The 27,542-nt window shown below is 35.8% G+C and overlaps 2 protein-coding genes across 2 annotated transcripts in view; one reads left to right on the top strand and one right to left on the bottom strand.

The window, feature by feature from the left end:
• RunxB (RUNX family transcription factor Runt related B) overlaps positions 1 to 10,635 on the bottom strand; it is an 89,766-nt gene extending 79,131 nt beyond the window's left edge. The window contains exon 1 of the mRNA XM_089740080.1: positions 10,393 to 10,635. The gene's annotated coding sequence lies outside the window, so the exon portion shown is untranslated. The remainder of the gene's footprint in view (positions 1 to 10,392) is intronic.
• Tak1 (TGF-beta activated kinase 1) lies at positions 343 to 27,394 on the top strand. The gene is made up of 10 exons (XM_089740073.1): positions 343 to 614; positions 695 to 994; positions 1,110 to 1,289; positions 1,855 to 1,990; positions 2,562 to 2,662; positions 3,160 to 4,002; positions 4,131 to 4,221; positions 23,585 to 23,766; positions 25,061 to 25,171; positions 26,227 to 27,394. Exons 1-10 carry the CDS (start codon positions 522 to 524, stop codon positions 26,320 to 26,322), a joined length of 2,133 nt encoding a protein of 710 aa, XP_089596199.1. The 5' UTR covers positions 343 to 521; the 3' UTR covers positions 26,323 to 27,394.
• The last annotated feature ends 148 nt before the right edge of the window (positions 27,395 to 27,542 follow it).

Here is a 27,542-nt window from a genome sequence, read left to right as displayed (position 1 = left end):
TCAATGTGACTCGCAGACGGTAAAAACTGTAAATAAACTGTAAGCTATAGCCAATCTTGAACAACACAGGCTCGAAATGTAGAAGATTTTATATAATGATGAGGATAAAAACAACCATTAAACAGGAAAATATATTTAAAAAAATGGTCATAACTAATCCGGCAGAAATAAACATTTCATTCTCAGAAAAAAACTTAAATAATTAATCAATTTGGCATATTATTATTAATTAAATGCTATTTCTGTACTCAAAGTGTAAAAACCAGAGTTTTTTTGTAAATCCTACCGATAGATCAATGTCAACAATGAAGCTCGGCACATCTCTATCGAAATATGACATTTGTTCTACAGTTTCAAAGATGGCGGCCTTGTCGCAGTTGCTTTTTTCTGCCAAACAATACTGAAGAAATTGAGATAACCAACTATTTTTACCAATTTATAAAGAAAACTTATTAGTTTGTAACACATAAGGTTTGTATAATCTTTCTAGTCATATTGATAATGTGATAATAAGTGTACCAATGGCTTCCAATAGTTCCAATGTGCAAGACTCGCCAGTTCATCAGCAGACGTTTGTGGAGGAGATTGATTACAGTGAAATACAGGAGCTCTCGGTAAATATTTGGACACAGATACGTTTTGACAAAATCAAAGTTTTTAATAGCATGTTCTGAGATTCTTAAAAATTCGACAGGTCGTAGGGAAAGGGGCCTTCGGTGTTGTCTGGAAGGGTGTATGGCGGAACAGATTTGTAGCGGTAAAGCACATAAATTCAGAGGCGGAGAAACGTGAATTTGCGATCGAGGTACGCCAATTATCTCGCGTATGTCACCCAAACATTGTGCGATTGTACGGAGCGTGCACGCGGGGTGCTCACGTATGCCTCGTCATGGAGTATGCAGAAGGTGGCTCTCTCTATAATGTACTACACAACCGACCCAAACCCAAATACACAGCAGCACATGCAATGAGCTGGGCCCGCCAGTGCGCTGAGGTAATAATTTACTATTGATCATCAAAATACAAAAGCCAGTGTATTATATTAAGTATTATCTTAAATACAAAATTATTTTTAATTGTGCAATGGATTAAAAATACCATTGTTTTAGGGTGTAGCATACCTTCACTCCATGAAACCAAAACCATTAATACACAGGGATTTAAAACCACCCAATCTATTATTAGTCGGTGGAGGGCAACGCCTGAAGATTTGTGATTTTGGCACAGCAGCTGATAAGGCAACATACATGACGAATAATAAAGGCAGTGCTGCTTGGATGGCTCCTGAGGTTTGTATTCGAAAAACAGTGTAATGCAATAATCGAACTTTACTACTAAACTATATGTATAAACTAAACTTGACGTATAATGAAGATGAAAATGAAATAACTATTATTTTGTGTTTGTTACTTTTGCTGCTTCATTCAGTTTTATAATATTATTACCAGCATGTAATAGTAATTTAAAATTATAAGGACAAACATTATCTTTGAAAAAGAGTACTGAAAATAAAATCAATATTTTCTTTTATAACTTTTTTATAAAAATAAAAGCCATTATGAAACTTAATTACATGGATTATAAAAGGGAAAATTTGAAAGTACTAATAGGTATTGAAACCAAACCAAAATAACTTGAATTTCATTGTGTGTAATAAGAAAAGGTGAAATTACAAATTACTCAGCAAATTGTTTAGCGTATAGAAATATTTTAAGCTGAACTGAATTTAAAATTTAAATCATTATGCTTTTAAATATTATTTAACCACAATGCCTTATATTAGATAGAAGAAATAAATGAATAGGAAGATTATAATTCAAAGCTTTTAAAACATTACTGTTTAATGTTTTTCAGGTATTTGAAGGATCGACATACACAGAAAAATGTGATGTGTTCTCATGGGGCATTATACTGTGGGAGGTATTATCTAGGAGGAAACCATTTGAAGAAGGTGGTTCTGCATATAGAATAATGTGGGCGGTGCATACAGGTTTGATCTGTTATTTAAATTGTTATTTAGTGAAGATACAATAGTTGACTGTTGATTAGATATTACGGGTAAAACCTACTAATTTTCATCCAATATGCTTATTATGACAAAAAAATTCGTGCTATTAAATTTTAAGAAATCTATTATGGTTGCGAGCAAGTTTCGATTGACTGTGTGTTAAAAATTTCACACTTGCTTGATTATAAAGTGGATCAAACTGAGAATCACATCTCGAAGCGTACTGTCATAATTGGGTCACCTATCATAATTGGTTACTCTTGCTTATGGAAATGAAGAGTTCAGTGCTACTATCCTAACCTGCTACTAAGACCCTGTATTTATGTGTGTGTGTGAAAACAAGATAAACTTTAAGAAAAAAGATCTTAATGGAAAATATCTACATCACAATAGAAATTGTGGTTAATAACCTAAGTGTAGAAAATAGGGATATGGCCAAAAAATTACTATTGTTGACTTGTGTGTATTTATCACAATCATTTTAATATTTAGGGTAATTGAATTAATAATATGCTGATGCCTGAGTTTCAGTTACATAACTGTGAATTTTCAGGTCAAAGACCAAATCTAATAGAGGGATGCCCGGAGCCAATAGAGCAGCTGATGACACAATGTTGGCACAAAATACCAGCACAAAGACCAAGCATGGCCAAGGTATGTTTCATTTTAACTATTAATTGCTCTCAAGGTGCAACCTTTTGAACTGAGCAGTTTGGCTGTCTTTTAAATTTTACTTCATCAAATATTAAACAGTAAAGAGTCAGAATTCAGCTTTCACCTGAAGCTATTTTATAAGTGAGACTATTATTTATAAAATCATGTATTACAGTTATGTTTGGATTTAATTTTACAAACATCTTACAAACAGAGAATTACCAAAACGAAAATGTAACTGAACTTTGTGCATGTCGCAAAAAAAATATCTTCATAAATGTATGAATCCATCTGATGTTATGTAGCTACCAAAACCTATAGACATTACAATGTGAATGCTGCCATGCAGCTTGTGGTGTATATGTCTCAATTGAATGGCAGTTACACAAATTATAATTCTCGTGGGCTTATTTTTAAATGCCTATTTTTTTTTTTATATTCATCTACTAACATTTTAGGATTTTTACAAACACTGATATACTTGAAACTTTTTTCAGGTGACGGAAATAATGTCAGCACTATGCGAGTTCTTTCCGGGTGCTGACACGCCGATAAACTACGACGACTGCGAGGTGGACGACTCGGAGTGTTCGGAGGATGAGTGTGGCTCTCGAGACAGCCTCGACACTGACACAGAACACGATATACTGTCTCAAGTACACATCCCCACTCAGTACCCCGACCATAGCACCTCCGACCCCGTACTCAGGAACATCGACACCCCGTTACAGCCGTCCAGACCGCGCAGCTACGTCGAGACGCAAGTGAGTAAGCTACAGAACATAATGGCCGCTGAGGCGCACCCCAAAACGACGGCACTATCGAAGGACGAGTCCGACGCCCATAACAGGGTCGGTGCCATTAGGATTCCTCAACACTTCAAAAAGTCTGAAGATTTTCTGGAGGCCGGAAGATCGCCGATCAGCATCAACAGGACATCGAGCTCGCCCGTGCCTTCAGAGAGGACCTACGTGCCAAGCGAGGGCAGCACACCCCAGGACTCGTTGCGAGTCATCAAAAGTCCTGTCGTCTTCAGCGAGAGTTCATCTCCGCGGAGACTCTCGCCCATCCCCAATTACAACATCGGAAACATTAATCCGCGACATATAGATACGGATCCTTATTGGAAGAGGGAGGTTGATAAACTGTCTCCGACCCGAAGTCCTTCGGTCATGAGTAACTCGAGCTTGCTCAGAAAGGAAGATTGCAACCAGAATTATTATGACAGATTGAGCGCCACCAACAGTCCAATGACACCAGTGAGAGAATACAATGGGAACGTAACGCAGAGACCGATCAATTCGAGCATACAAACGCCATTACATATAGACGTGGATCCTGTAAGTGCACCTGAACTGTTACAAAGTAGTTTTACGTAGCGGGGAGTAGCCGAAGGCCGTTCTGTTTTATTACGTTGTATTCAATATTTGAAAGTTCCATTTAAAATTTGACTTTTGCTCTATTACAGAACACGTGGGAAATCATCGATGCGCCTATACATTTTGATGATTATGTTGAAGTGAGGAATCATCCTGGTTTCGACAAATACTACATCGGCGGTGAGTACGATCAAAATATCCTAGCAACTAATCAAAACAAATTAAAAAAAAAAATACCGTCTCTGAACTTGTTCTGGTTGGTTTGCGTGCTTAAACAGATTTAATATAAATAAAAATAATTGTAAATTGTATATAAAATTTTGTATTTATATAAATGAAAACGTTACGTATCGTAGACCTTTCTGCGTTGTTTCACAATACATCTGTGCTTAATACAAAAATAATATATCGAAGACAGTGAATCACTAGCACCGCGGTATAAATAGGTATGCACGTACAACGTAATGTGCTCCTCTTAAATGTTCAGATCATGAATACACTCGAATAATGTATGAGCTCTAAAATTATGTTTTGACTAACAAGTCTCATACAAGAGAAAACTTTTTTTTTTTTGTAATGTCATTGACATAACTCTTTTCTTGTAGCAGCCGAGATATACGACCCACGTAACGTGCACATTATATTATTAAATAGACTTTGCGAATTACGGCCGACAACGGTTTGCTTGCGTGCGTGCTGACTTATCAAGTAAAAATAACGAGTCGACACATTAATTTGTTGAAAACGAACATTTTTACTTGACCTAAAAGTTTTTCTAAAGTTCATCTAAAAATTTGAAATGTCATTACTAAACTGAAGGTTTTGAGATTCTCGGTTTCGTAACCTCATTTTATTTAATGGAGACTTGTGGTATAAAGATCAGTTGTTAATTAATTTGAATCTAATACCTTAAATTTTTAGTTCAAGGAATAAAACTAATATTCCTAGCGGGTAACACATGACGTCACTCGTGGCTAATCTACCGTCTACTAATCTACCACCCGTGCGCGTAAACTCGTGATGTTTTTTTAATGTTAAACTTATTATTTGAAATTCAGGACGCTAATAATTAAAAGGCAGCTAAAAATTCTCAGTGTCCTGCTTAACTGGTTTTTACGGTTAACAATTCGTCATAGACAATTTATTTAATATAGGTCAATTCTTACATAGACAACTTTTCAAATGACCACCGATTAACATATAAGTGCGATGCGCTTGGTTCTAAAAATCTCATTTATAATCAATCATGCAATAGCCAATATTAAAAATAAACATAAAATTCGAATATCGAAAAAAGTCATTACATAAAAATCATTGCTACTGTGAAGTTACACAGAGCTTCCGTAATTAAAATATTCTAGGTATAGGTAACCTAGGTAAACAGAAGGTTCATGTATTTCCCTGCAAAAACAAGACACGCAGTACTGTTTACTGATCCGATCTGTCGTCTAAACCAGTCCGAATGTATCATTGCATCGCATGAGTAATAGCATCGAAATAGCTTAGTCCTTTCGCCAGGACATTGCATCTGGTCTGAGTCACGTGCGTCATAGTTTATTCATCTTGTACGATCAAACGATAATGTCGTTTTATTAATATTTGAAATTTAAATTAGGAATAGAACGAAATTTGTTCAATTTAAAATCGTTTTCAAATGTGTGAAAACGTATTTCCGTTTTTTGTTATATTTATGTATTAGCAAGAATGTTATTAGTGAAATTTTTGTATTTTGATTGTGAAAAAACTATCTGAAATGGAAAATTTATTTTGTGTCAAATTGACATTTAATTTCAGTGACTGAATTTTTGTTAAAGTGTTGTTTTGTGTAACATCCAAATACTAGGTCTTTGGTCTGGCTAGTAATCACTTAAATATATATGGATATTTCATGTTTGGTTCTGAAAATACTTGTTTTTTTCTGTGTCTCAGTCTCAGTAGCCACAACACGGCACAAAGAATCCGCCTTGGATGAAAAGTGTAAAATTATTTATGTATTTCTATCATAATTATTTGTCAGCAAAAATTGTCACCTCATAATAGCTAAAGTAATTTAAAATATGGATGTGACGAAAATTTTACAAGTAAGTCTCCGGTAGTTAATTCTGACGAAATTAAGAACCATATTATTATACTACCTAATTATACTTTAAATACTTATCTGTAAACAAGTACGTTAAACATTATAAATTAGAGGAAAATTAACTAAATCGTGCAGCATTAAAAAAATATTTAAAATTAAATATGTTTAAAAAACAAAACCAGCTAACTCTATTTCCGATTTAAAAAATTGTTTTACTAAAGTAATTTACATGTACTCTATATTCTGGTATCAGTTAAAAATCTTAGACAACAGTGTTTCTTAACAAACCAACCGCTCTGACTCATTTGTACAAAGATCCCAGATTATGGATGCGAATAATACTATTGTGTTTGGGTAATTGGTGATAAGAGTTTTTGTTCGCATTCCTTAACATGATCAATATGAAGATGACCTCATAATAAACAAACAAAAAAAGTTAAAAAGTAACCTCGACGTAAAAGCCGTAAAAGTTTTAAAAGCAACAGGTCATTTGAAAACAGATATTAATGTATTTTCTTCCCTAAGTAAATCGCAAGGAAAACAATGTGCGCATCGTAAACATTGTAGAAATGCATAAAATAAATAGCTTGCGTGGGCGGAACATCACAAAATCGAAAACAAATTGTAATCACATCAGGTCGCCTAATTTATTTGAAATGTCACGAGTTTCTAATTACACACTGATAAATGTTTCATTTGTGAATCGGTCAAAGAATCATCGAATTATTTCAGCTCCCATACATATCGACTCTTTTTGTGTAACAAGAAACTTATACCTGCTCGTGAAACCCAGAATACCGGTTATTATCTTAACACATCTACATTATTTACTTTATTTACTCTCGAATGTTTAAATTTATTGCTGCAGTGTTTCCTATCATCAAATTTATTGTATGAATCATGTAGTCTTCCTCGATTGGTAGGTGGGGCCACTTTACGTTGAATTGCGTTTTATTGTCCCGAAAATAACCATTTAATTTTAAGTTCCCATTTTCTTGTACAATTTTGTAGAAAACATTCAAAACGTAATTCGATTATTCCAGTGATTCTACAAAGAGAATTAGTATTTATTTTGCGGAAAGCTGGTGATTTCTTTGAAATTGAACAGGATAAGTTTTAGTGCCTATTTCCTTTGTAGAACTGTCAAAATGAAATATTATTTCGGTAAACAGTTTAGACGTTCTGTGAATTGAATTCATGTATTTTATTCTGTCTTTATTTTTATTGAACGATTTTTTTCGTTAGTTATATACGGGTTAGTAACTAATGTAAATGATGTAAAAAAATTTATATTAAGATTATAGGTTCTTGGTTAATTCGATGGATAATATGGATTACGAATAGAATGGTTAATTCCGAGATGCTCAAATCGTTCTAATTGTGAAAACTTCAGGGTGATCCTTTTTTTTCCCTACCTATGCTGATAGCCTTGAAAGGCTATTTCAGCGTTGCCCTAGCGTGTAGGTGAGCACTCGGGGCTCAAGCCGGAGGTGTTGCTAACACTGGCCCTAACCAAAGCAGTGCTTCGCAGAATATACCGCCGGATCGGAAACGCGACCTACTGAGAAGATCCAGCGAGAAACTCAGTGAGCTGAATGGTTCTTGAAGGTTTTCTTTCGCAATAGAGCTAAGTCGAGATGGATACTGTCACGAATTTCGATTGTAACATTTGGAACATGCGACACGAGGCGATAGGATGGATACGAATCCTAGATATTCAAATAAAACCAAATAATTATAGTAAGGACTTCATACAATGCGATGTTAGCGAAAAATAACAAGCAAATGGACGTACGTAGTGGCCAATTAGTCGAGTCTGGACAATCGAGAACAACTCGATTGTTAAGTCAGGGAACGAGGTTAAATATTAACTACCGATTACGATAATATATCGATTGTTTTAATCATTTCGAACAAGCCAATCGCTAGTTTAAAGTTAAAACTTAACAAAACAGAATGAACAGCTCTAGTAACACTTGTTGTGGAGCTCTTGAAAAGTTATTGAACAAGTATGATGGAGATTTTATGATGTTTTCCGGATTTTGATGCTGTTCGTATGTTGGTGTGCGAGTAACTAACCTACATATAAACGATCGCGGTGTATAGTGCGGTCCAGATCGGTCCAGATGCGGCCCAGGACGGTCCCGGAGTGAGTCACGCTTCTCGGAAGGGGCCGTGACTATTTTAAACTGTGTCCGCTTACCTTCTAGGAAACGGGTGGTGTGGGACCAACGACCGAACACAACGCCAAGCCGAAGTATTGTTAGATCACTAACGGTGTTACTTATTGCTTCATGAAACCATAAACCAGTCTATGATATGTGGTCACGTATGACAGCCTGTGACCAAGGTGTAAACCAAGGCCTTAAGAATAATTCGAAAAGCACTTAAATATATATCATATAAGTAGGTGACGTGATATTTTTTTGCTTTTGCGAAATACCCAAAAAAATTGTATATAGAATGATTTAGCGTTTGCTCCAATTTTTATTCTTGGCAGAATTCATCGACTAAACTTGATGTTTGATCGTCTCGATAAATAGGTAGTGATCTTTCAGGAAGTTTATAGCAGCGACACATCTGGAAATAGTCGTAAAAGCGCGGCGTCGTCCAACGTCCGCTGGCGCAAGCAGATAGACTGATTCTATTCGTTTGCCGAACGCTTCCGGGTTTTAAACAAAAAAAACATCGTTTAAATATATCACGGAAAACAAGAAATGTTTAATTAATGCTCAAACAATTTTACAAGTGCCATTTTCGTTTCTCTTAGGTTGGATTTTAGAGAGTCCTCAGCAGAAGTCAGCGGCTTGGCTATGCCTCTAGCATTGTGATTATCGATTAGCGACGATGATTATTTATCAATATGTAAGCCATATACACGTCTCTGCAATGTCAATCATGAATATATTTAGAGAAAATTAATACGTGAAGCAAAAACTTTGTATCCCTTTTTACGAAAATTGCGCGAACGGAGGAGTATGAAATTTTCCACACTTTTAGAGAATATAGAGAAGAAGTGCACAATGCTAATATTTTTTTTAAATAATGCATAAAATATACATTAAATCAATAAAGAAAACATTACACACACTACATACCATGTATTTAACGCACACACGCATGCATACTATTTAATGTCAAGCTTTTGTTCTTGACGTCTATTGTCAAATTGAGATTAAATATTGTTTGTCTTTGTTAATATTTTTTATAGTAGTCTATATTTTTTTTTATAGTAGTCTTGGCGAAATTTGTGATTATAGAAGTATAAAATACAATCATAATAGTGTACAAACTTACAATTTCAACTAATTATAGTCGAATTTCGACTACTGTGGGACCACTAATTTAGAGAAAACAATGAGTCTCATAATACTTGCACGCAACCGTTAACAATCTTGCGTCATTTATTTGAGTTAAATCAAAACTACATATCTTATGTTATACAGAATACTTCCTCGACCCTGTCACTCTCCGCTGACTTATAATAAATAATTGAAATAAAAAAACTTTATTTCATTATTACGCCAGAATTGTTTCATGGAACGCGAACAATACGAAGATTCGATACGATCATCAAAACGCATAGAACATGTTCCCATGAGACCTACATGCATAATAGGTTAGAGAGACTGCTAAATTATCTTTGAGACAAATCAATTGATTTGCGCCCTGATGAGTCATAGCGCAGACGTCAATGCGGTAAGAACAGTATCGCGGTAAAGTAAATAAGTCGTAATAATATTTTCATGGGTGCCGCCGTGGCGGGCTTCCCGCCGTTATGCGTTACTCAAATAAACAAATGTGTTGATTTTTATAAAGCCAAAGCCGGCTTTTTGAACGCTCGATCGGAACCAACCTCATCGATTCTCGCAACCTGCTATTAAAATATAAACGGGGTACACGTGATAATACACTGAATAGTTCATTAGTGAGTAAGAACGCAAAAAATATACCTATACCTTTACCTCTTTTTTCTAATACGATCTTACTATAACGTTGATTTAATTCGATTTAGATTGTACCGAGCATCCATCATACTAGGTGTTGTAGTTGAAAATCGTATTCAAAAGTATTGAAATAGAAAAGAAATGTCTATCTAAATTAGTGTCGTAACATTAGGCCGTGCCTACCCGCGCAGAATATCAATATGGGCGGTTATTAAATTACATTAATTTAGTGATAAAAATCGCAATAATTATTTCGAACGCGGACATTACAACACAGCTAAAAGCAGTGCATTTCGAGTTTCGAAAAAAAAAAAATTCATTCACCTCTCATAATCCTCGAAAGCTAATTCGAGCGGGACTCATTTGTCCGTTGTCAACAAAAAGAAGCGCGTCGCGGGGCGTATGAATCAGCGCGGTACAATTAATCTAATTTAAGGTTATCGGGGAGGCATGGTACGGGTCTGACGACGCACAGTCTCGCGCGGCCGCACGCACTGCACTCTCGCCTCGATGCATCCACGCGTCCGCACTCACGCGCCCGTAAATGTCGCCGCACTAACGCGCCCGCAAATGTCGCCGCACTAACGCGACTTACCTTGTGATGCACGTGCGTAACTCAAGGACGATTACAAAAATTATGTTAACGTGATTCTGTGAAATTATGCCGCAAACGGACTGTTCCGTTCAAGTTTCGTTTAAAGTGCAGCAGGACTTTGATAAATTTCAAGTTTACGTTGACGTTTTCATGAGTGAGTTTCCCTGATAATGTTCTCGATAACTTAGATTTTGTTTGTCGAATGGTTGGTAGTTTTACTAAAATTCGTTTTGTATATCATCGCCAAGTTTCATGAGATGAATCATAATTCATAATCGTTTTAGAAGACCAATCGTCAATCAACTAATTTTAAATTATTTCATCAAACTAAATTCAAAATAATAAGATATACACTGAATATATTTTATTTTACCATGCTTTGTATTGTATTTTTTTTCATATATAAAGATAAAAACCACGAGATATGAAAACATAGGAGTGACATTAATTAACAGTTCAAGAAACGATTTAAAAATTGTATCGATTAAAATCAATTTATTAATCCTTCGATGTTACTATCTATTAGTTTGATATATGAAAGACATCATAAATTAAATTTTAAATTTTGAACTTAACAAATTAAATAAAAAAATATAAATTTAATAAATAAACGCATTTAAAAAATTTTTTTATTATATAATATGTTAATTAAAAAAAAGAATTTTAAGCTATTATAGTTTGTTAGAGACATGAATGTTAGAATTTTCAAATAATAAAATGAGATTTATCATGATAAAAATTGTAATCAAAAATCAAATTTAATTTGCCGTGAACAGAGTTTTGGGGTTCAGACAAGTCCCCAACTCTCTCGTTTTTATGGACTCTTAACTTCATATAATTCGGAGTTATATTGTCCTATTTTCCGAGAACATTTTTCTCTGAGTATTTTTGAATCAATTGTAACCAGAATACTATATAAACTTATTCAGACATAGAAGACTGGCAATTTTTTTTTGTATAGGTTAAGAGCAACAGGTTAAGAGATAGTAACAGAAAAAATATGGTTAAGATATAGTTATAGGTCTTAGCGATGGGCCATGGCTTACCTCAGATCTCTTTTAATGACATGTAAAATAACAAAACTAAGCTAAAATTAATTTCAATAATCTATACGAGCAGTCTCTCCAGCCCTTTTTCAGTCCACCAATTTAAAAACAATTTCGTTAATCAACTCATTTTTTTGCAATAATGATTAAAATTCATGATTGGCGCGTCAATGTAGCACTATTGAATAATCTAAATATACAAATTATTATTCAAATCTTAAAGCAAAGCTGTACAGTAAGATACTGTTACTACATGTATAATGATATAAGAGTTTTCATCTTAAGCTAATTTGTTTTCATTTGGTCTCCTAAAATTTATCATATTGATGAGAAATATTTCTAAGTGTAACTTCACTTTTTTCTAATTCCCTTGCCTTTAATGTAGAAATCTAATAATAAGAGCCAATAACAAAAGAAGTTTAACTTCATGTTAAACAGTCTTCTTTGGTAACACCAAAAGACTGATATGTAAAAATTATAGTGAATCTAAAATTCTCATCTGAATAACATAGATTACGTGATACCGAATTGGATTACTTAAATTTTATTACTAATGATAAGTGACAGTGAAATAATCGCTGTCATACAGTACTGCCAAAAGCTGTCGCGTACTCGCGTCGAGTGACGCTTTCGGCGCGGTGGTGAATCACGGCTAATTATTTTATGATCTGCCAGAGGAGACCGGGCTCTGTGAGACGATAGATGTAAACAATCAAATGGAACTATTATTAATACGTTTTATTGTTGATTACATAAATACGCAACGAGAATAGTACAGAATACCGGCACGTGTGCATCGGACCCACGTGGTCCGATATAATGGTTCCGTGCTTAAAATGAAGATGCAATAAAAATAATGAATGCCTATAACATTTTTGGGTGCTTTATGTTAAAATCGTATTGTTATTAGCGGTAGGCAGCGGCTTGGCTCTGCCCCTGGCGTTGCTAAGTCCATGGGCGACGGTAACCACTCACCATCAGGTGGGCCGTATGCTCGTCTGCATACAAGGGCAATAAAAAAAAATCGCGTGTAAAATAATCATGAGTAAATCTAAAATCTCGGAAGTTTTCATCCGGTGATTGCAAAGTTAAACGTAAAGTAATTGGGCTACCATATACTTTTTCGCGGCTAGAGTGCATCTTTCACCATTTTCTCCGTAAAATAAAACGAAAATAGTGTTTATGTATACCGTGTCCCGCTAGCTTCGACTAAAAAGACCTTTCTCACGATGTTCATTCCACATGTTGTTGACGCTTATGAGTTTTTTTTCTTTTTCTTTTTCGTATGGCAATAATTTCCATATAACATAGTACCTGCAGCAGACAGACTATCCGAAATTATTTATAAAATATTAATATATTGACCTTTACACAGTTTACACAGATCGGTTGTTTTCGCTCATAAATCATGGTATTGTTCCGAAACATTCAAAGGAAATTGTTTTAATTTTGTATTTTCTTTGTGGCAATTACTAAAAAGGTAATAATAATTTCATGAAATAAAAAATTGGAATAGTTCCGTAAATATATCGTCTATCTCTTTCTTTGTCTTATAAACGCAAACGGACAGTTTAATATTGTTTGTATCGTCGGTCGCGTCTGTTTACATATTCTTATCCTTATCCTATCGGTCGAGTTGTTGCAAGATATAGTTTGGAGTTCTACGATCAGTCGCTTTCCTGACAGTAACCGTCCTTCATTAGCAAATTTCAATATACATTTAGGAATGGTAGTAATAGTAATGATTCGATAATTAAAATTTGAAGATTCTAACCTACTGATAAATATCCTTTACCGCCATTATAACCTTAAATTCCATCATAATTTTTGTCTAACTGACACAGATGATGAATATTCTTTGATTATTTACTAAGTGATTAATATTTACCAAAGAACAAGAGGTTCTTTATGTGATTTTAATTAATCTGTGATTGTTACATATTACCTTTTTGTTGCAAAGGATCTCGAGTTCAAATGTAAGCGTCAAAATAAAGATGCTTTGAAGTAAAAAATAAAGGTGTTTACATTTTCTCGACAACAGCGAAGTGTTGTTACCTGTTCCGTTTTCGTATTTTATTTTCTTCCATCCTTTTCAGTATTGGTCATTACGAGCAGGATGGTCAGGAAAATGTTTTCGGTGACACGTTCTCTTCGACTTTTATTAACATATATTACGTAAATAAAATTTGCCCACTGAGTTTCTAGCTGGATCTTCTCAGTGGGTCGCGTTTCCGATCCGGTGGTAGATTCTGCAAAGCACTACTCTTGCTAGGGTCAGTGTTAGCAATACTCCGGTTTGAGCCCCGTGAGCTCACCTACACAAATTAGGTTGAAGCTGAAATAGTCTCTCAAGGCTATCAGCACAGGTAGGAAAAAAAAGTAAATAAAAACTTCTAACCCATATCAATCAATCACTATGAAATGTAAATATATATTACTCGTGCGTCTCTTCAGTTATTTTTAACGATACATTGTCATTGTCATAACAAGGTTGTAACAGAAAAGCGGTTCGATAGTCGCGCCAATCCCTAAATTTCCTTGTGTATTCTCGACACAAAAATACGTACATACATAAGAAAACACAGTTTGTAAATAAGGTAGTGGTGAGACGTTTTGCAGACGGCGCCTGTAGTGATTCAGTCTGGAATACGATTGCCTTTATAGCTTCGGTGTGGTGGCTAGCAGCGGCCGGGACGTTGGCATCAGCATCGCTACATGACTAACCGCTCGCTCTAGATACAATCAAAATATGTGACAAGTTTATTTCTATTCGGAACAACACGTTCTGCCCTGCTCGATATATCCCGCTTCAAAGTTGAACATCTGCTTATTTTTTCAACGACATAAGTAGGTCGGGGCTCGTGTCTGCGTCACACAGCGTCCTGGCTTGTTCAGTTTTCAGTTTTACATTTACGCAAAGTCATTACGTTATTTTTTTCTACGATTGCCCTTCCTCAACAAAACTCTGAATTGAGTGCCGTTTAAATAATCCCCAGTTACCGTAATAACAGCAGTGCAACCTTGAATTTAAATTGTGACAACCATACAATGTTACGATGATTTATTTAAGTATTTGGTTTTCGTTTGGCTTTGATGAAACCAGTAGTGCCTACTTGATTAAGTGACTCTTCAAAACAGGCTCATTATAAAATTAGTATATTTAAATTCCATGACATTAACAGCAATATTTCCGAACGATTCTGTCTTCTCGCAACACCTCAACCAGATAAAACATAGCCACACAGTAGCAACAAACAAAAAATACACCTTAATCGTTAACATTGTTCCGAGAAGCATCACCACGCAAAGATTTAATAATATTCTTAAGATATAAACCAACGTAAGATCACGCGGTCGACACACGTAGTGGATCAGAGGCTGGTGCCGCGCACCCGCGCTTGGCTAAAATACTCGTCTGACTCACTGCTCGCGATTTCACAACGCTAACTTTGCCAATAGCTTTTGTATTACTTCCTTTTGCCGCTGTAAATTTTATACTTATTTCATTACATGACAAACTAGTTGACCCGGCAGACTTCGTAGTGCCTCAATCGAGAAATAAAATACCTAAACTTTTGTATAAAATAAACTTAAAACAAACAAAAGGAATGCGTCCGACGGAGGACACATCAAAGAGAAAACAAAATTATTATTTTTAATTAATTCCGAGCATTTTCATGTTTATCTAAACCTTTTAAACCTTCTCTGGACTTCCGCAAACAATTCAAGACCAAAATTAGCCAAATCGGTCCAGCCGTTCTCAAGTTTTAGAGAGACTAACGAACAGCAATTAATTTTTATATATATAGATTAACAATGCCATCGCCTTCACTAGAATAAAGATTTTATTAACCAATACTCACCAGAAGTGAACTCACAACAAAGAACTTTTCAAAAGTATTAATCTTCTGAATGCCAAAATATCATTTACATACATTATAAAATTTATTATGTTAAGATAATCTAAGTACCTACATAATTCATATGACCATAATAATTGAGGGTAATGTTAATTTAGAACATGGTTACGATATTGACATCATTAAACTTACGAAAATCACTTCCGACGTCTCAACACCCACGCTCCGTAGTAAAACTAAACTAAAACCACAAAATTCTTCTACTCTTCAAATGACTTGATGTTACACGTAAATTCTATAGTGTAATCTATTAAACATATCTATTTATTGTGTAACCGCTTTGAAGTCTTTTCGAATTTCAAGCTGTACTAAATCTTCAAGAGTTCAAGGAGATACCAGAATTATCTCGCATCTGTTGCCGTGCATTTAATTGTTATCCCGCTGCTACCTATAGTCGTAAAGTGTTCACGTCCAGACATATTCTGTCCTATTAGTCATCCTCATTTCGCGTCCATCTTTAGCTAATTCTTTGATGTGATCTGGTTATAATCACCCATTTAAAACATTAATGGTGACTGGCCCAGTTCTAGTTTCTGTGCAGAAGTTGGCACGAAACTGTAAACTGCCCTCTTTACAAAAGGAGCTAAATATCCAAATAGCGCGCTATTATCTTTTTTTCATTCACGCTTTGTTAAGAACATGTTCTTTCATCTATAAATAATGAAAAGATTGATTGTTTGAAATAAAGAGCAGACAACATTTAGTGCAAACAAAATTCCCAAGATCTGAACTGAAACTCCAGTGTGCACGAGCAATATTCCTATTAATTTTACTTACAATACCACCAAATAAACAAATAAGATAAATTTTCCAAATATAAACAGCGTATGATTCACTTTTCTTGTCCGCGGGCCGCTTCTGTATTCAAGTATAAAGATTATTATTGTCCTTAAGATAGGTACTTTAAAATGATACGCAAGGACACCTATATTCGCTTCTAGTTATTTCCGGATCAAATAAATTCTCTACATTTAAATCTCATGGACATGTCACGTGACAAGTTGTCACTTTGTAGATACCGACATTAAAAATTCGGATATTCTGTGAACTTTTGGCACGAAGATAAATAAACGGTCTTCATTTCAAAACGTTTATATTATTATACTACGCCGTTAAACTACGAAATTATAAACCGACTGAATTTTTACTTATTGAAATTTACGCCGAATTTCTGGTTATTGGAAACAAGGAAAACTTAGTTTTTTAGGCTTCGTAAAAATTCTATTCGTTATGATCATATTTTAAAATTGCTGCCTTTATGTCTATAAATATAGAAGTTTTTTTATCCAATGGAGCTTATGGAGGTCTTGTATAATAAGCACCGTCCTTTACAGTAGTTTTGTGTGAGATGTTATGAATATTATGATAGCGAGGTTTTGTAGATTTTTCGATTCTCTTTTTTTTTATTTTGTCAATCTAAAGTTGTTCATTCTCGCATTACCGCTACAAAGTTACCAGTGGTTGTCGTAACATTTCAACGTCTGAAAGCATTAACCGATTTCTGCCTGACTGTCATATAGCAGATCATAAATCGCTTCACTAATAGAATAAGTGTCGCCACTTGGACAGTTTCTGTGTGGTGTCACAGCTACACTGACGCAATCAAAGCGGCATGCAATACGATTTGAGTTTGGAGAAAATACATAAATACCATCTAAAGTCTAAACTGAAATAAATTTCTTGCTTCTTAACAAATAATCTTACTGGCATTTGATTCTCGTGCAATTTCTGGCTAGTAGTTTGCTTCGGGCAAAATTACTACGTAGTCTTCTGAATAGTGATTTAGAAGGACTAAACAGGATCAGAAATTAGGGTGAATACAAAAATATTCATTAAAAATTTAAAGTATTTTTTATCTTTTCAACGGTGATCCAAATGATAGTAATAATGTTGCCAAGATCCGCTTCATCACACGTCATTTTTCTGATGTTAATCTAAACGACGTCATGTTTCTCGGTCGACACGTGGCTTGATGTTCCAAATGTGACGTTAACTGAATATTGTTGACGCAAGGACTGTTTCTGACGTGTGATTTCTGCATTAATGAATAATTAATAATAATAAATTAGAAAATACTAAAGAATCGTAGTCATGCCTGGCTAACTTTCGCTAAGAACATTACATCCGCCCAAATTGAATTTTTTTGAAACACCCGGCTACAGCTTAAGAGACCTGACTTTGAATATCACTACCACCCGTGGTTGTCGTAAAATGCTTTACCGAAGAAATGGGCCGCAGCCCTCTCTACCTATAATATTATACCAGTATATTGCAATCGGTTACCCGTATTTACTATAGGCCTCCACGGGTGTGTATCATCATTTACTTATTTCTGTCACGAAACAGTAATGCGTTCCGTTTTGAAGAACATATGATCGACAATTTATATTTGGCCCAGTTCCTAAACGTAGTTGACGGCATCCATATTGTTTGGGCCACCTTTGGGCTCCAGTACAAACTTCATACCAGATGGCCTGTAAACTCTCTGTCCAAATGAATAATAATCTGGTTATTTTTTGATCGCTTCTTTGGTCTATCGGTCAGATTAGCGTCTCCGACTACAGAACTACGGAATTTCGAAACCAAACGGGATCATTATATTAATTAAAATATGCTTATATTCGAGATATTCGTAACTGTGTTTGTAAGTACAAATGTGTGTGTAAGTACAAACATGTGTCTCGACTGTGTTTCCGATACCAATAATAGAAAAGAAAATCCAAACCTGAATGTGAAACGTTTTTTTGATCAATATATTAAATGCGTTATCACAATAAACTTATTTTCAATAATAACATTATAAATAAAGATCGCATGGTCTAAATACTGAAGAAGGTAAAAAAAAAGACTTCCATATTAAATATGGATTTCTACAAATTTACAAAACATAAGAAGTGCTGCATCGAATCGTACCATCGACTTTCACCATATTCTCCAATAAAATGCAATCCACTTTTTTCCGGAACCTAAATTTAAAAGTTTGAAAATTGTTGGCAGATTTACTAAATAACCAAAACTTAGTAAATGTTATTTTATCGAATCTTTAAGAATCATCGCTCCTGGTGACTTGAGCTATTATATCCTATATATGAGGAGAGAAAGAACGAGAGATAGGGTAGTGGCGAAAGGCAGGGAGAGATTTTTTTTATGAAAGAAGGTGTACTGGTGGCTTAGGCCTTTCCAATTTCACCAGGATAGGTGGGCGAGCACGGGCTCAGCCAGGAGGGTGGGATTTGCTGACAACTAACTGAGCGCCTCCAAACGAAACCTAACAACTCAAGAGCAGCTGCTTCGCGAATGAATTTACTACCGGATCGGAATCGCGACCCGCTGAGAAAAGCCGGCGAGAAACTCAGCGGACTGTTGTTTAGGTTAAGTTGCACGTCGAAATATTGCGGAGTTCGACGAGTACGGTTACCGGGGTCCCTAAGCCTGCTCTTAATTCTAGAACTGAAGGCACCTAATACAAGAGTTATTGGATCCGATGGATCCGTAAGGACGTGTCTAGGGCGTCGACGGTGACTGTCCCCTGCGTGATCAAGATTCGGGGAGTAGTCAGCGGCGGCAACGATAAGACGATTATCATAACGCATAGCCTTATCGAAGTACCGTTCCGACGCTAACTTCATGAGTTTACGGATCAATTCAACGGACAGGTCGTCATGTAGGTCGACGTTCCTCACGAACCACACAGCTAAGACGACTAACCTGCAATAACTGAAAGTAGGAGTGTAAGAAAGTAATGAAAATGTACTTCACTGAACACATTACCATAATTTAATATTATTTCAGATACTACATCTCTTTTTAATAAACGCAGCGTCAAACAACTGTAATAAACTAAAATATTTCTGAGATTTTCTGTACTACAGGAACTCGTTAGTTTCTGCTAGTGTTGCCGTTTCCAATTTAAATATCGTGCTTCATCAAAATTCAGTCGTAAAATGGCCAGTGTTAGTCACGTTCGAGCAGATTGGATCCATCAACAGATCCACTCGAGCGTTTCCTTTACTACGCCATTTGCTCGTTAATTATCACCCTGACTTGTAATTAGTAGCTTCGTAATTTCTAAATATTGACCACAGAGAACATTTCCTGTAATAATATATATAATTAAAAAATATATGAAGTTACTAAAAATCTTATTGTGTTAGTGTGTCCAGTTGTGCATGAACTAAATTAGTTTAATACATTGTTATGTTCATTATTCCAAACAATGTTTTCTTATTTAAAACGTTATAACTAACCTCTTAGGTCTAACTAAAACCACTAAAGGTTTGAGCCTTTTTGAGCCTTTTGTCGAATAGGACTAGGCCAAGATGCTTGCGTAATCAGTAAATACATAATACATATCGGTCAAGGACATGTACCGATGCTCTTCATGCAATAATAATAACAAGCGAGATCGGATTGCTTTGTCACCGAAAACCTTGAACTTTTTAAATTATTTATTATTTAATCATCGGTTGGACAACAATATGGAATTATGTCATCTGATCGCATTCTGAATTCTTTACTAGTACTCGTCTGTTTCTATTGAAATTATGGCGGTAGCTATCATAGAAAACAAGATATTTGACAGATGCCTGAATCTCGCTTACGACATTTTCAAGATAAGCTTGCATATTATTATATACAAGTTCCAAACAACAACATTCGGACCGTCGGTCGGAGAAATATCATCGGTAGAAGATATTCTCTCTTCCTCGTAAAACCTTCCACAAAATGCCTTAATTGATTCATACTTTTATTTTCCTCTCAAGTGAAAAAAATGTTTTACAGTTTATTTCGATTATAAATATAATTACGAATTATGGGCTCTCTTTTGGATCTGCGTAAGTTATACACTGAGTTGGCACGTTATGCCAGCAAAATTGTTTCCTAAGGGCACGTGTTAACACGCCCGATGACATGAAGACGTGTTTACTAATTAGTAGCAAGATTCGGTTCATGTTCCTGTTTAAAATGATAATGTATTTTTAAAGGGAAACTTGCGTCCAGTATCTTGCGTATGCTGTTTTACCTTTTACCACACTAAATTAATTTTTTTAACAAGGACTATTTTTATCAGATTGTTTTTTTTATACCTAAACGGAATCAAAATTACAAGAATTTTGAGGTAGGTAGCTTAATTTGGCTCCTAGTTTTCCATCGTCCTTCTGCCTGGCGCTTGTTAATCATTCTTCTGAAATGATAAGCCTGGAATGAATAAATTAGGACAGTGGGGGGGCGGATTCAAATTACAAATAAATTAAGAAAACAAATTTTACACGATTGGCTCCCATCAAACGATTACGCATCAAACTAAATATCACGTAATTTCCCTTATAAATCAATTTTTGTTAGGTTATATATTTGCTCTGTTAATATCTTCTAAACATATATTATTAACAAAATGATTAATATCTCAACTGAAGTTGCCAACAGACGCAAGTGCATAAATCAACGGCTCTGTTTACGTTATTGTTTTCAATTCATTGTTTACGTCAAAACATTGCTACTGTTTGTTCTTCAATTTTAGCCACATATTTAATTCCAAATGACAAAACATGACAGACTAACCTATATTTTTGTTCAAGATCTGTTTTTTACAAATGTTTTCAGTCAAAAGTTTGTGTAATACGTATGTCGTGTAATGTGAAACATTTGTACATTACTGCAATCGTCTAGCAATGCACTTTAGAAAAAAATGAAGCCCTAAGAATAAAATCAAATGAAAATCACTGTAAAACGATTATTTCACGTATAATTTCATTATTGCATCGTCTTTGACCAACCAAAAATTTACAGTTACATTTACCATAGAAGCTCTCGCCACTCGTATTTCATGCGTTTCCGATCCGGTGGTAGATTCTGCGAAGCACTGCTCTTGCTAAGGCCAGTGTTAGCAACACTCCGGTTTGAGCCCCGTGAGCTCACCTACACGTTAGGGCGAAGCTGATATAGCCTCTCAAGGCTATCAGCATAGGTAGGGAAAAAAAGTATTTCATCTTTAACAAAAAGAACCACAATCGAAAAGTTTTTCAAATAAAACAATTAGTTTGATAGTCTACGAGTGAGATGTGCATGGAAGGATATCTGTAATGGCGGTGGCGGGTTCAACCGGCGGCGGTGCCGAGTGCAAGAGGCATCGTCGTGGGCGCGGGTCGTCGACCGGCTGCACATAGAGCGGCGCGTGCGCCCTACCATCGAAAATGGCAGAAAACCTCACGAAGGGCGGCAGCACACGGTGTCCGCATTTAGCTCGGGCTGACGTCGCTGAGTCACCGCACCACGAATAGCGTCGGTTTGTTTGTTGCACCGCCCGCTCCCGGCTCTCCCGCCGATTATTTCGAGCGGACGGCGGCGTGCACAGCAGTGCTCGGCGCACTGTCTCAGCGAGAGGACGCGCCATGCCCCCTCTGCCCGCGCCCCCAGCGCGCTTCCGCCGCATCGACGCGTGTGACGCCACCACCGGCATCGTAACCACCATCAGGGACGCAGTCAGCTGTAGTTGGATATTTTATAGTGAGTGCCGTCGCGCAAGTTCAATCCGAGGATATGCAAGAAACTGTTGTCCTTCAACAACTCTTGCGTCAACAGCGTCGGCCGCCCTTCGCTTGTTTATGTTACTTCCTACCACCATCATACGCCATATCCTTAACAAAATATAAAACGAAGAAAATAAAATTTCAACTCAGTGTTTTCACGGGAAACTTCAAGAAACTAACATATTTGTTAAATATTACCTCAATCCATAACGTTTTTCAAGCAAGAAATTCATTAATAATAGAACGTGTATAGAAAAATTGTTCCATTAATTGTTTGTCGGTTGTCGATCGTTAGTGCAATAATCGTTTCTTGAAATGCATTGTTTGCAGCTTCCACAACATTATTTCTAGTGTTGCCCAACGTCGCCTTGTTTAGTTCGCTGCTGCCATCTATTCGCAGGGAAAAGAATCGAACGCCGAAATCCGAAATCTAGGTGAAGCGTCTGACATCAGCAAGTCGAGAGTAAATTTAACTCTTGACGTATTTAACCCTGCCGTACAACCGCGACCAATTCCTTTAAAAAATGTTAAAACGTTTGAATTGTTTTCGAACTGTGGCTTAAGCGACATTAAAATTTATTTAAATTTGCCTAATTGAATGTATATGTTCTTTTTATTCATTAAATTAGGCAAAAATAAAAAAAAAAAACACTGTAGCCACCATTTTATCGGTTAAATGTGTTATTTAACTACTTTTTTAACAAACAATTATTATTTACAATTTTGTATATGTTACTATAAACTCAATTGCCTTGTAGTTTGATGTACGATGATCCATAAGTAATATTGAGTCTAGTCGAATAACGTGTTTGCGCCTTCAGAGACTACGTAAATTGTTTGTTTGCCTACTTTATACAAATACGCGTGTAGCGTATTTATAGATATGCACATAACAAATTGTGGCAATCAAAACTTTATATAGCTTTTTTAACATAATTTTGTTATGGTAACAACATTTTCATGATCTATGACAAAAGTTAACTTTTGTGCCTTGACATTGATTGAGAGATTATGAAGATACTTAAATATTATGTGTATTTGTCTTAAAAAGGTAATTTAATAGATTATTTTACAGCATCAGGTTTTTTTATAATATTACATGATAAATCAAATTGCACATTTTTTTATAATGTACATAATCAATCACACGTGAACTTAATGTAATCTAGTTTACTGAATTACTTAAATGCCGTAATAAAGCTGATGTTTCGTCGATTGTATTTGTATTATCACGAAAATACACACCATAAGGTTCGCCTAGCATTGATAATACTGCGTAAAGTTTCCCTGTGTAGCGTCCAGCGTTTACGATCTATTGCTTGATCTTAGAACACAACATTACTTCCACGCAATCGCAGTATCATTTATAAATTAATATAGTTCAAACTAGAAATGACTTAACGGTATCTTTATTTAATTTTACAGGTAACAGCAGTAGCTCAACAGGTGGCGAGGGCGGCGCCCCGGCCTCCGAGCCAGACCCCGCGCTCGATTCAATGCACATGATGCTCGACCCGCACCTGCGGCCCATCTCGCCCGATCTCTCAAACGAAGAATCAAAGAGGATATTCGAGAAGCACAAACAATTAGCGCAGGAATACCTCAAGGTACAAGCACATTCTTAAAACTCACTAGAAAATAAAATTCTAAATAGATTAATATTGCACACCATAAGCGAAGAATTTTTATGACTTTGCTATACGTTATTGGATGGAAGTTGTAAGTTAGTCAATCTATACCACGCAACACAACGACTTGGGTATTCGCTTTTGCCGTCACGTCGCGAGCTAAGCTTGAAGGAGTGGTAAACTCCGATATGATAACCTTTTTGCGAAGGTCAACTGCGTAAATTCCCACAAATTAATCCCTACCATAACGGATAGTTTCTAACAGATAGACTAAACTTTACTAGTCTCCAACTTCTTCGAAAAAACCGTGCTATAAGAGGGTTCATCCTGGCCGCCGCAAATTACACGTCTGATGATCGAACGATATACTGTCGCCCTAAAGACATAATTTCGGATTCTCCAGATCCAACATTCGGCACCGTTCTTATCGAACCCGTCGAATGCGACGAAAGGTTCGACAACCCGATCATCCTTACCCACAGACACAACTCATTGAGTTTCGCGCCGAATCTTCTCAGTGGATCGCGATTCCGATCCAGTGGTTGATTCAGCTAAGCACTGTCCTTGCTAGGGCTACCGTTAGCAAGTTCTCTCAAGTTGAGCCTCGTGAGCTCAACTACCAATCTAGGCCTAATTGGAATAGCCCTTAGATTACCAACGATTAGGTAGGGAAAAAGAAAAAAGTGTCCATAGTACTCATCAACCTCTCAGCTGTAGATTTCTCCTCGGTACATAAATATGTCTAAGCTTTATCGAAAATCAATTCCCAAAACCTTTTCGCACAATTTTAAGAAAAACTAAGCGTGTCAGTTTTGTAAGTTTCTGATTATGTTATTTTATTACCCGACGGTAACTGCAATATCGGTAGCGAAATCTTCTATCAGATCTTCTTTTTTTTCTACCTATGCTGGTAACGTCAGCTTAACCGAGCGAGTGGGCGAGTTCACGGGGCTCTAACCTGACGTCGTTGCTAACACTAGCGCTAGCAAGAGCAGTGCTTCACAGAATCCACCACCAAATCGTAAACGCGATCCACTGAGAAGATCCGGCGAGAAACTCAGTGGGTTGTTTCTATGGGTTAGATCGCAGATCGAACTCCTCGAGTTCGTCGAAGACGATGACCGGTGCTTGAAGAGCCTAAAACCACCGAGAATGGACTATAAATGGGTTGACGCATACCTCTGAGTGGAATGAATGAAATATTTATCAATATATAGATAATTTTTTGCAATTTCTAAAACTCTTAACTTATGACTCAATAAATTTCTTCCAGATCCAAACCGAATTAGCATATCTCAGTAATCACAAAACAGAACTCGAAGAGAAAATGGATGATGACGAATTACGGCAGAAGAGAGAAATGATACAATTAGAAAACGAAAAGGTATTTATTTTGTCTTATGTTACGAATATAATTTCCTCGTCGTATTCAAATTTTCATGGTTTAAACTATAGAAAACTACAAGTATGTTTACTTACATGGCAAATACTTCAATAAAACCTCTTTTTTTTTCCGTTCCGACTTCAAAACTGTTGACTCGTAAATGCTTGATTCGATTTAAATAAAACCTAGTATTTTCCATACAATTATGATCTCCCAAGTAAAGTTTTATATACTCAAATTGTTAGTGAAACAACGAAAAAATATGGTTTGAATGAAATACATTATTGAGTTTCGTCAACATAGACAATAGAAAGATCCTTTTTGACTAAATATAGAAAAGTTCATAATAAATGACTATAGTGCCAAATATCTTATAAGAATGATATTCATGTTAGTTGCTTTCACTTTCATTATTATTGGTCTTAAATAGCCAATAATGAGTTTCCAAAAGACAGCAAATAGTTAGTTCCCATTCGAACCACGCTCCTATATAAAGCAGTCAACGCCATAGTTAGTATAGAGATAGTGAGGTTTGAATTTACTTTTACACTGCCACAGAGGAAAAAACAATACGCGCAAAAATAATATTTACAAAGCCATCTGTTGTCTATGGGCAAAACTATAGGGACTAAACTATGGATAGGGCGGTTTTGCTTAAAAATTCTTATGTTTTAAATAAATTGCAATATATAAGCACGAATATGAAAAATTGTGGGTTAGGCTACTTTATATATATACTTGTGAAAACAGACGTGGCGTTTTTACTGGTGGTAGAACCTCTTGTGAGTCCGCGCGGGTAGGTACCACCACCCCGCCTATTTCTGCCGTGAAGCAGTAATGCGTTTCGGTTTGAAGGGTGGGGCAGCCGTTGTAACTATACTTGAGACTTTAGAACTTATATCTCAAGGTGGGTGGCGCATTTACTTTGTAGATGTGTATGGGCTCCAGTAACCACTTAACACCAGGTGGGCTGTGAGCTCGTCCACCTATCTAAGCAATAAAAAAAAAGTTTCATTAAATTCGCAATTGTCATTAGGAATGTGTTTTATTTACAGGAATCTTTAATAAAACTGTACTGCAGTCTAAACAAGCAGTTAGCGCGAGCGGAAAACGACAGTTGGCTTCATTCAGAAGAGATGCCCCACGAGTGACACGAGGCTCGCGGGGCCGCGCCCTTTGGGACCACGTCGTGACGTCACCGCGCGACCACAACGCACATTATAGCGTCACTATTGTACATAACAGAGGGAACAGTCTTGCCAGGAGTTGTTATTTTCGTTAAGTTCAGTGTTGCCAAAGATCCTTGTTTATGTGTATAACGAATGATTTAGATGCGTAGCTGTAATCTACGCACCGTACATCCTCAAGTTACACATAATGTAATAATTAAATCTGTTAATATTCGTTTTCTAAGTTATAGAAATATCTCCCGTGATTAGCATAATATTATTAGAACATAACCATGTTGTAGCGTCTAATGATAGTAATATTGGCAATATGCACTTGACTGAAAAGTTTTTTATTAACAATGGTTATCTTTTTATGTGTATATATATAAAAAGGTTAAGCCAAGAACAAGTGGTAATCCCTAAAACTTATCTTTTTTCAATCAGTAACTAACTTTTGGCACAGCACTGCACTTATAAAATGTTCTGTGCCCTTAGTGCTGTCACTGCCCACTCTAAAAACACAGATACATAATATGATGTTACATTAATAACGTACTTTGTGTCAATATTATATTAAATTTTCTTGGAAATATTGGACCGGTGCTAATAAAATGATTGAAATGTTTTAAATTTTATACCAGAGTGGGGTTGTGTCATTGATCTCAACATACCAAACGGGCTATCACGTCTTCTCCTTGACTCAAAACTATTTTGGTTTTAAACCTGCATGTTAAACTTACTTATTTCTTCTATTATGAAAATGTCTTAACGATTTTCTATTGTTTTAAATTCTTACTAATATGACCACCGTATAATGGATTTTTGTATAAATATATACATATATATCGTATTTACTTATTACGATTATGGAAAGCACGTTTTAGTGCTTTTTAACTTGGGATTGATTACTTTTGTGTGCCCATAAGCGAAATTAGTCATTTTGTTTTAATTTTTATATATATATAGAATGACGTGTATGCATTTGTTTTGAATGTTTTAAGTGTAAGGTAGCTTGATAAGTACAAAGTTAATTGTAATAAATATTTTAAAGGAATTGTTTTTGATTTATAAATCTCGATAAGATCCTTAAAAACTAAAAAGTTGCCTTAAAGCTCGTCATGTAAATGAGCTCTGCTTTCAAGAACCGCACAAATATAAAAAGATCCCAGACACAAAAGGAACATTGTAGTTATTAAATAAAA

The sequence above is a fragment of the Bombyx mandarina genome, chromosome 03, assembly GCF_030267445.1.
Source record: "Bombyx mandarina strain Sakado chromosome 03, ASM3026744v2".
Taxonomy (NCBI): Eukaryota; Metazoa; Arthropoda; class Insecta; order Lepidoptera; family Bombycidae; genus Bombyx; species Bombyx mandarina.
This window is presented reverse-complemented; position numbering and strand designations above follow the sequence as displayed.

Excerpts from the sequence above, each read along its gene's own strand:
- Tak1 (XM_089740073.1), top strand. The coding sequence starts at position 522 with ATGGCTTCCAATAGTTCCAATGTGCAAGACTCGCCAGTTCATCAGCAG. Across the intron at positions 615-694 it reads GTGAAATACAGGAGCTCTCG|GTCGTAGGGAAAGGGGCCTT; the intron begins GTAAATATTTGG and ends AAAATTCGACAG. Across the intron at positions 25,172-26,226 it reads TACAATTAGAAAACGAAAAG|GAATCTTTAATAAAACTGTA; the intron begins GTATTTATTTTG and ends TTTTATTTACAG.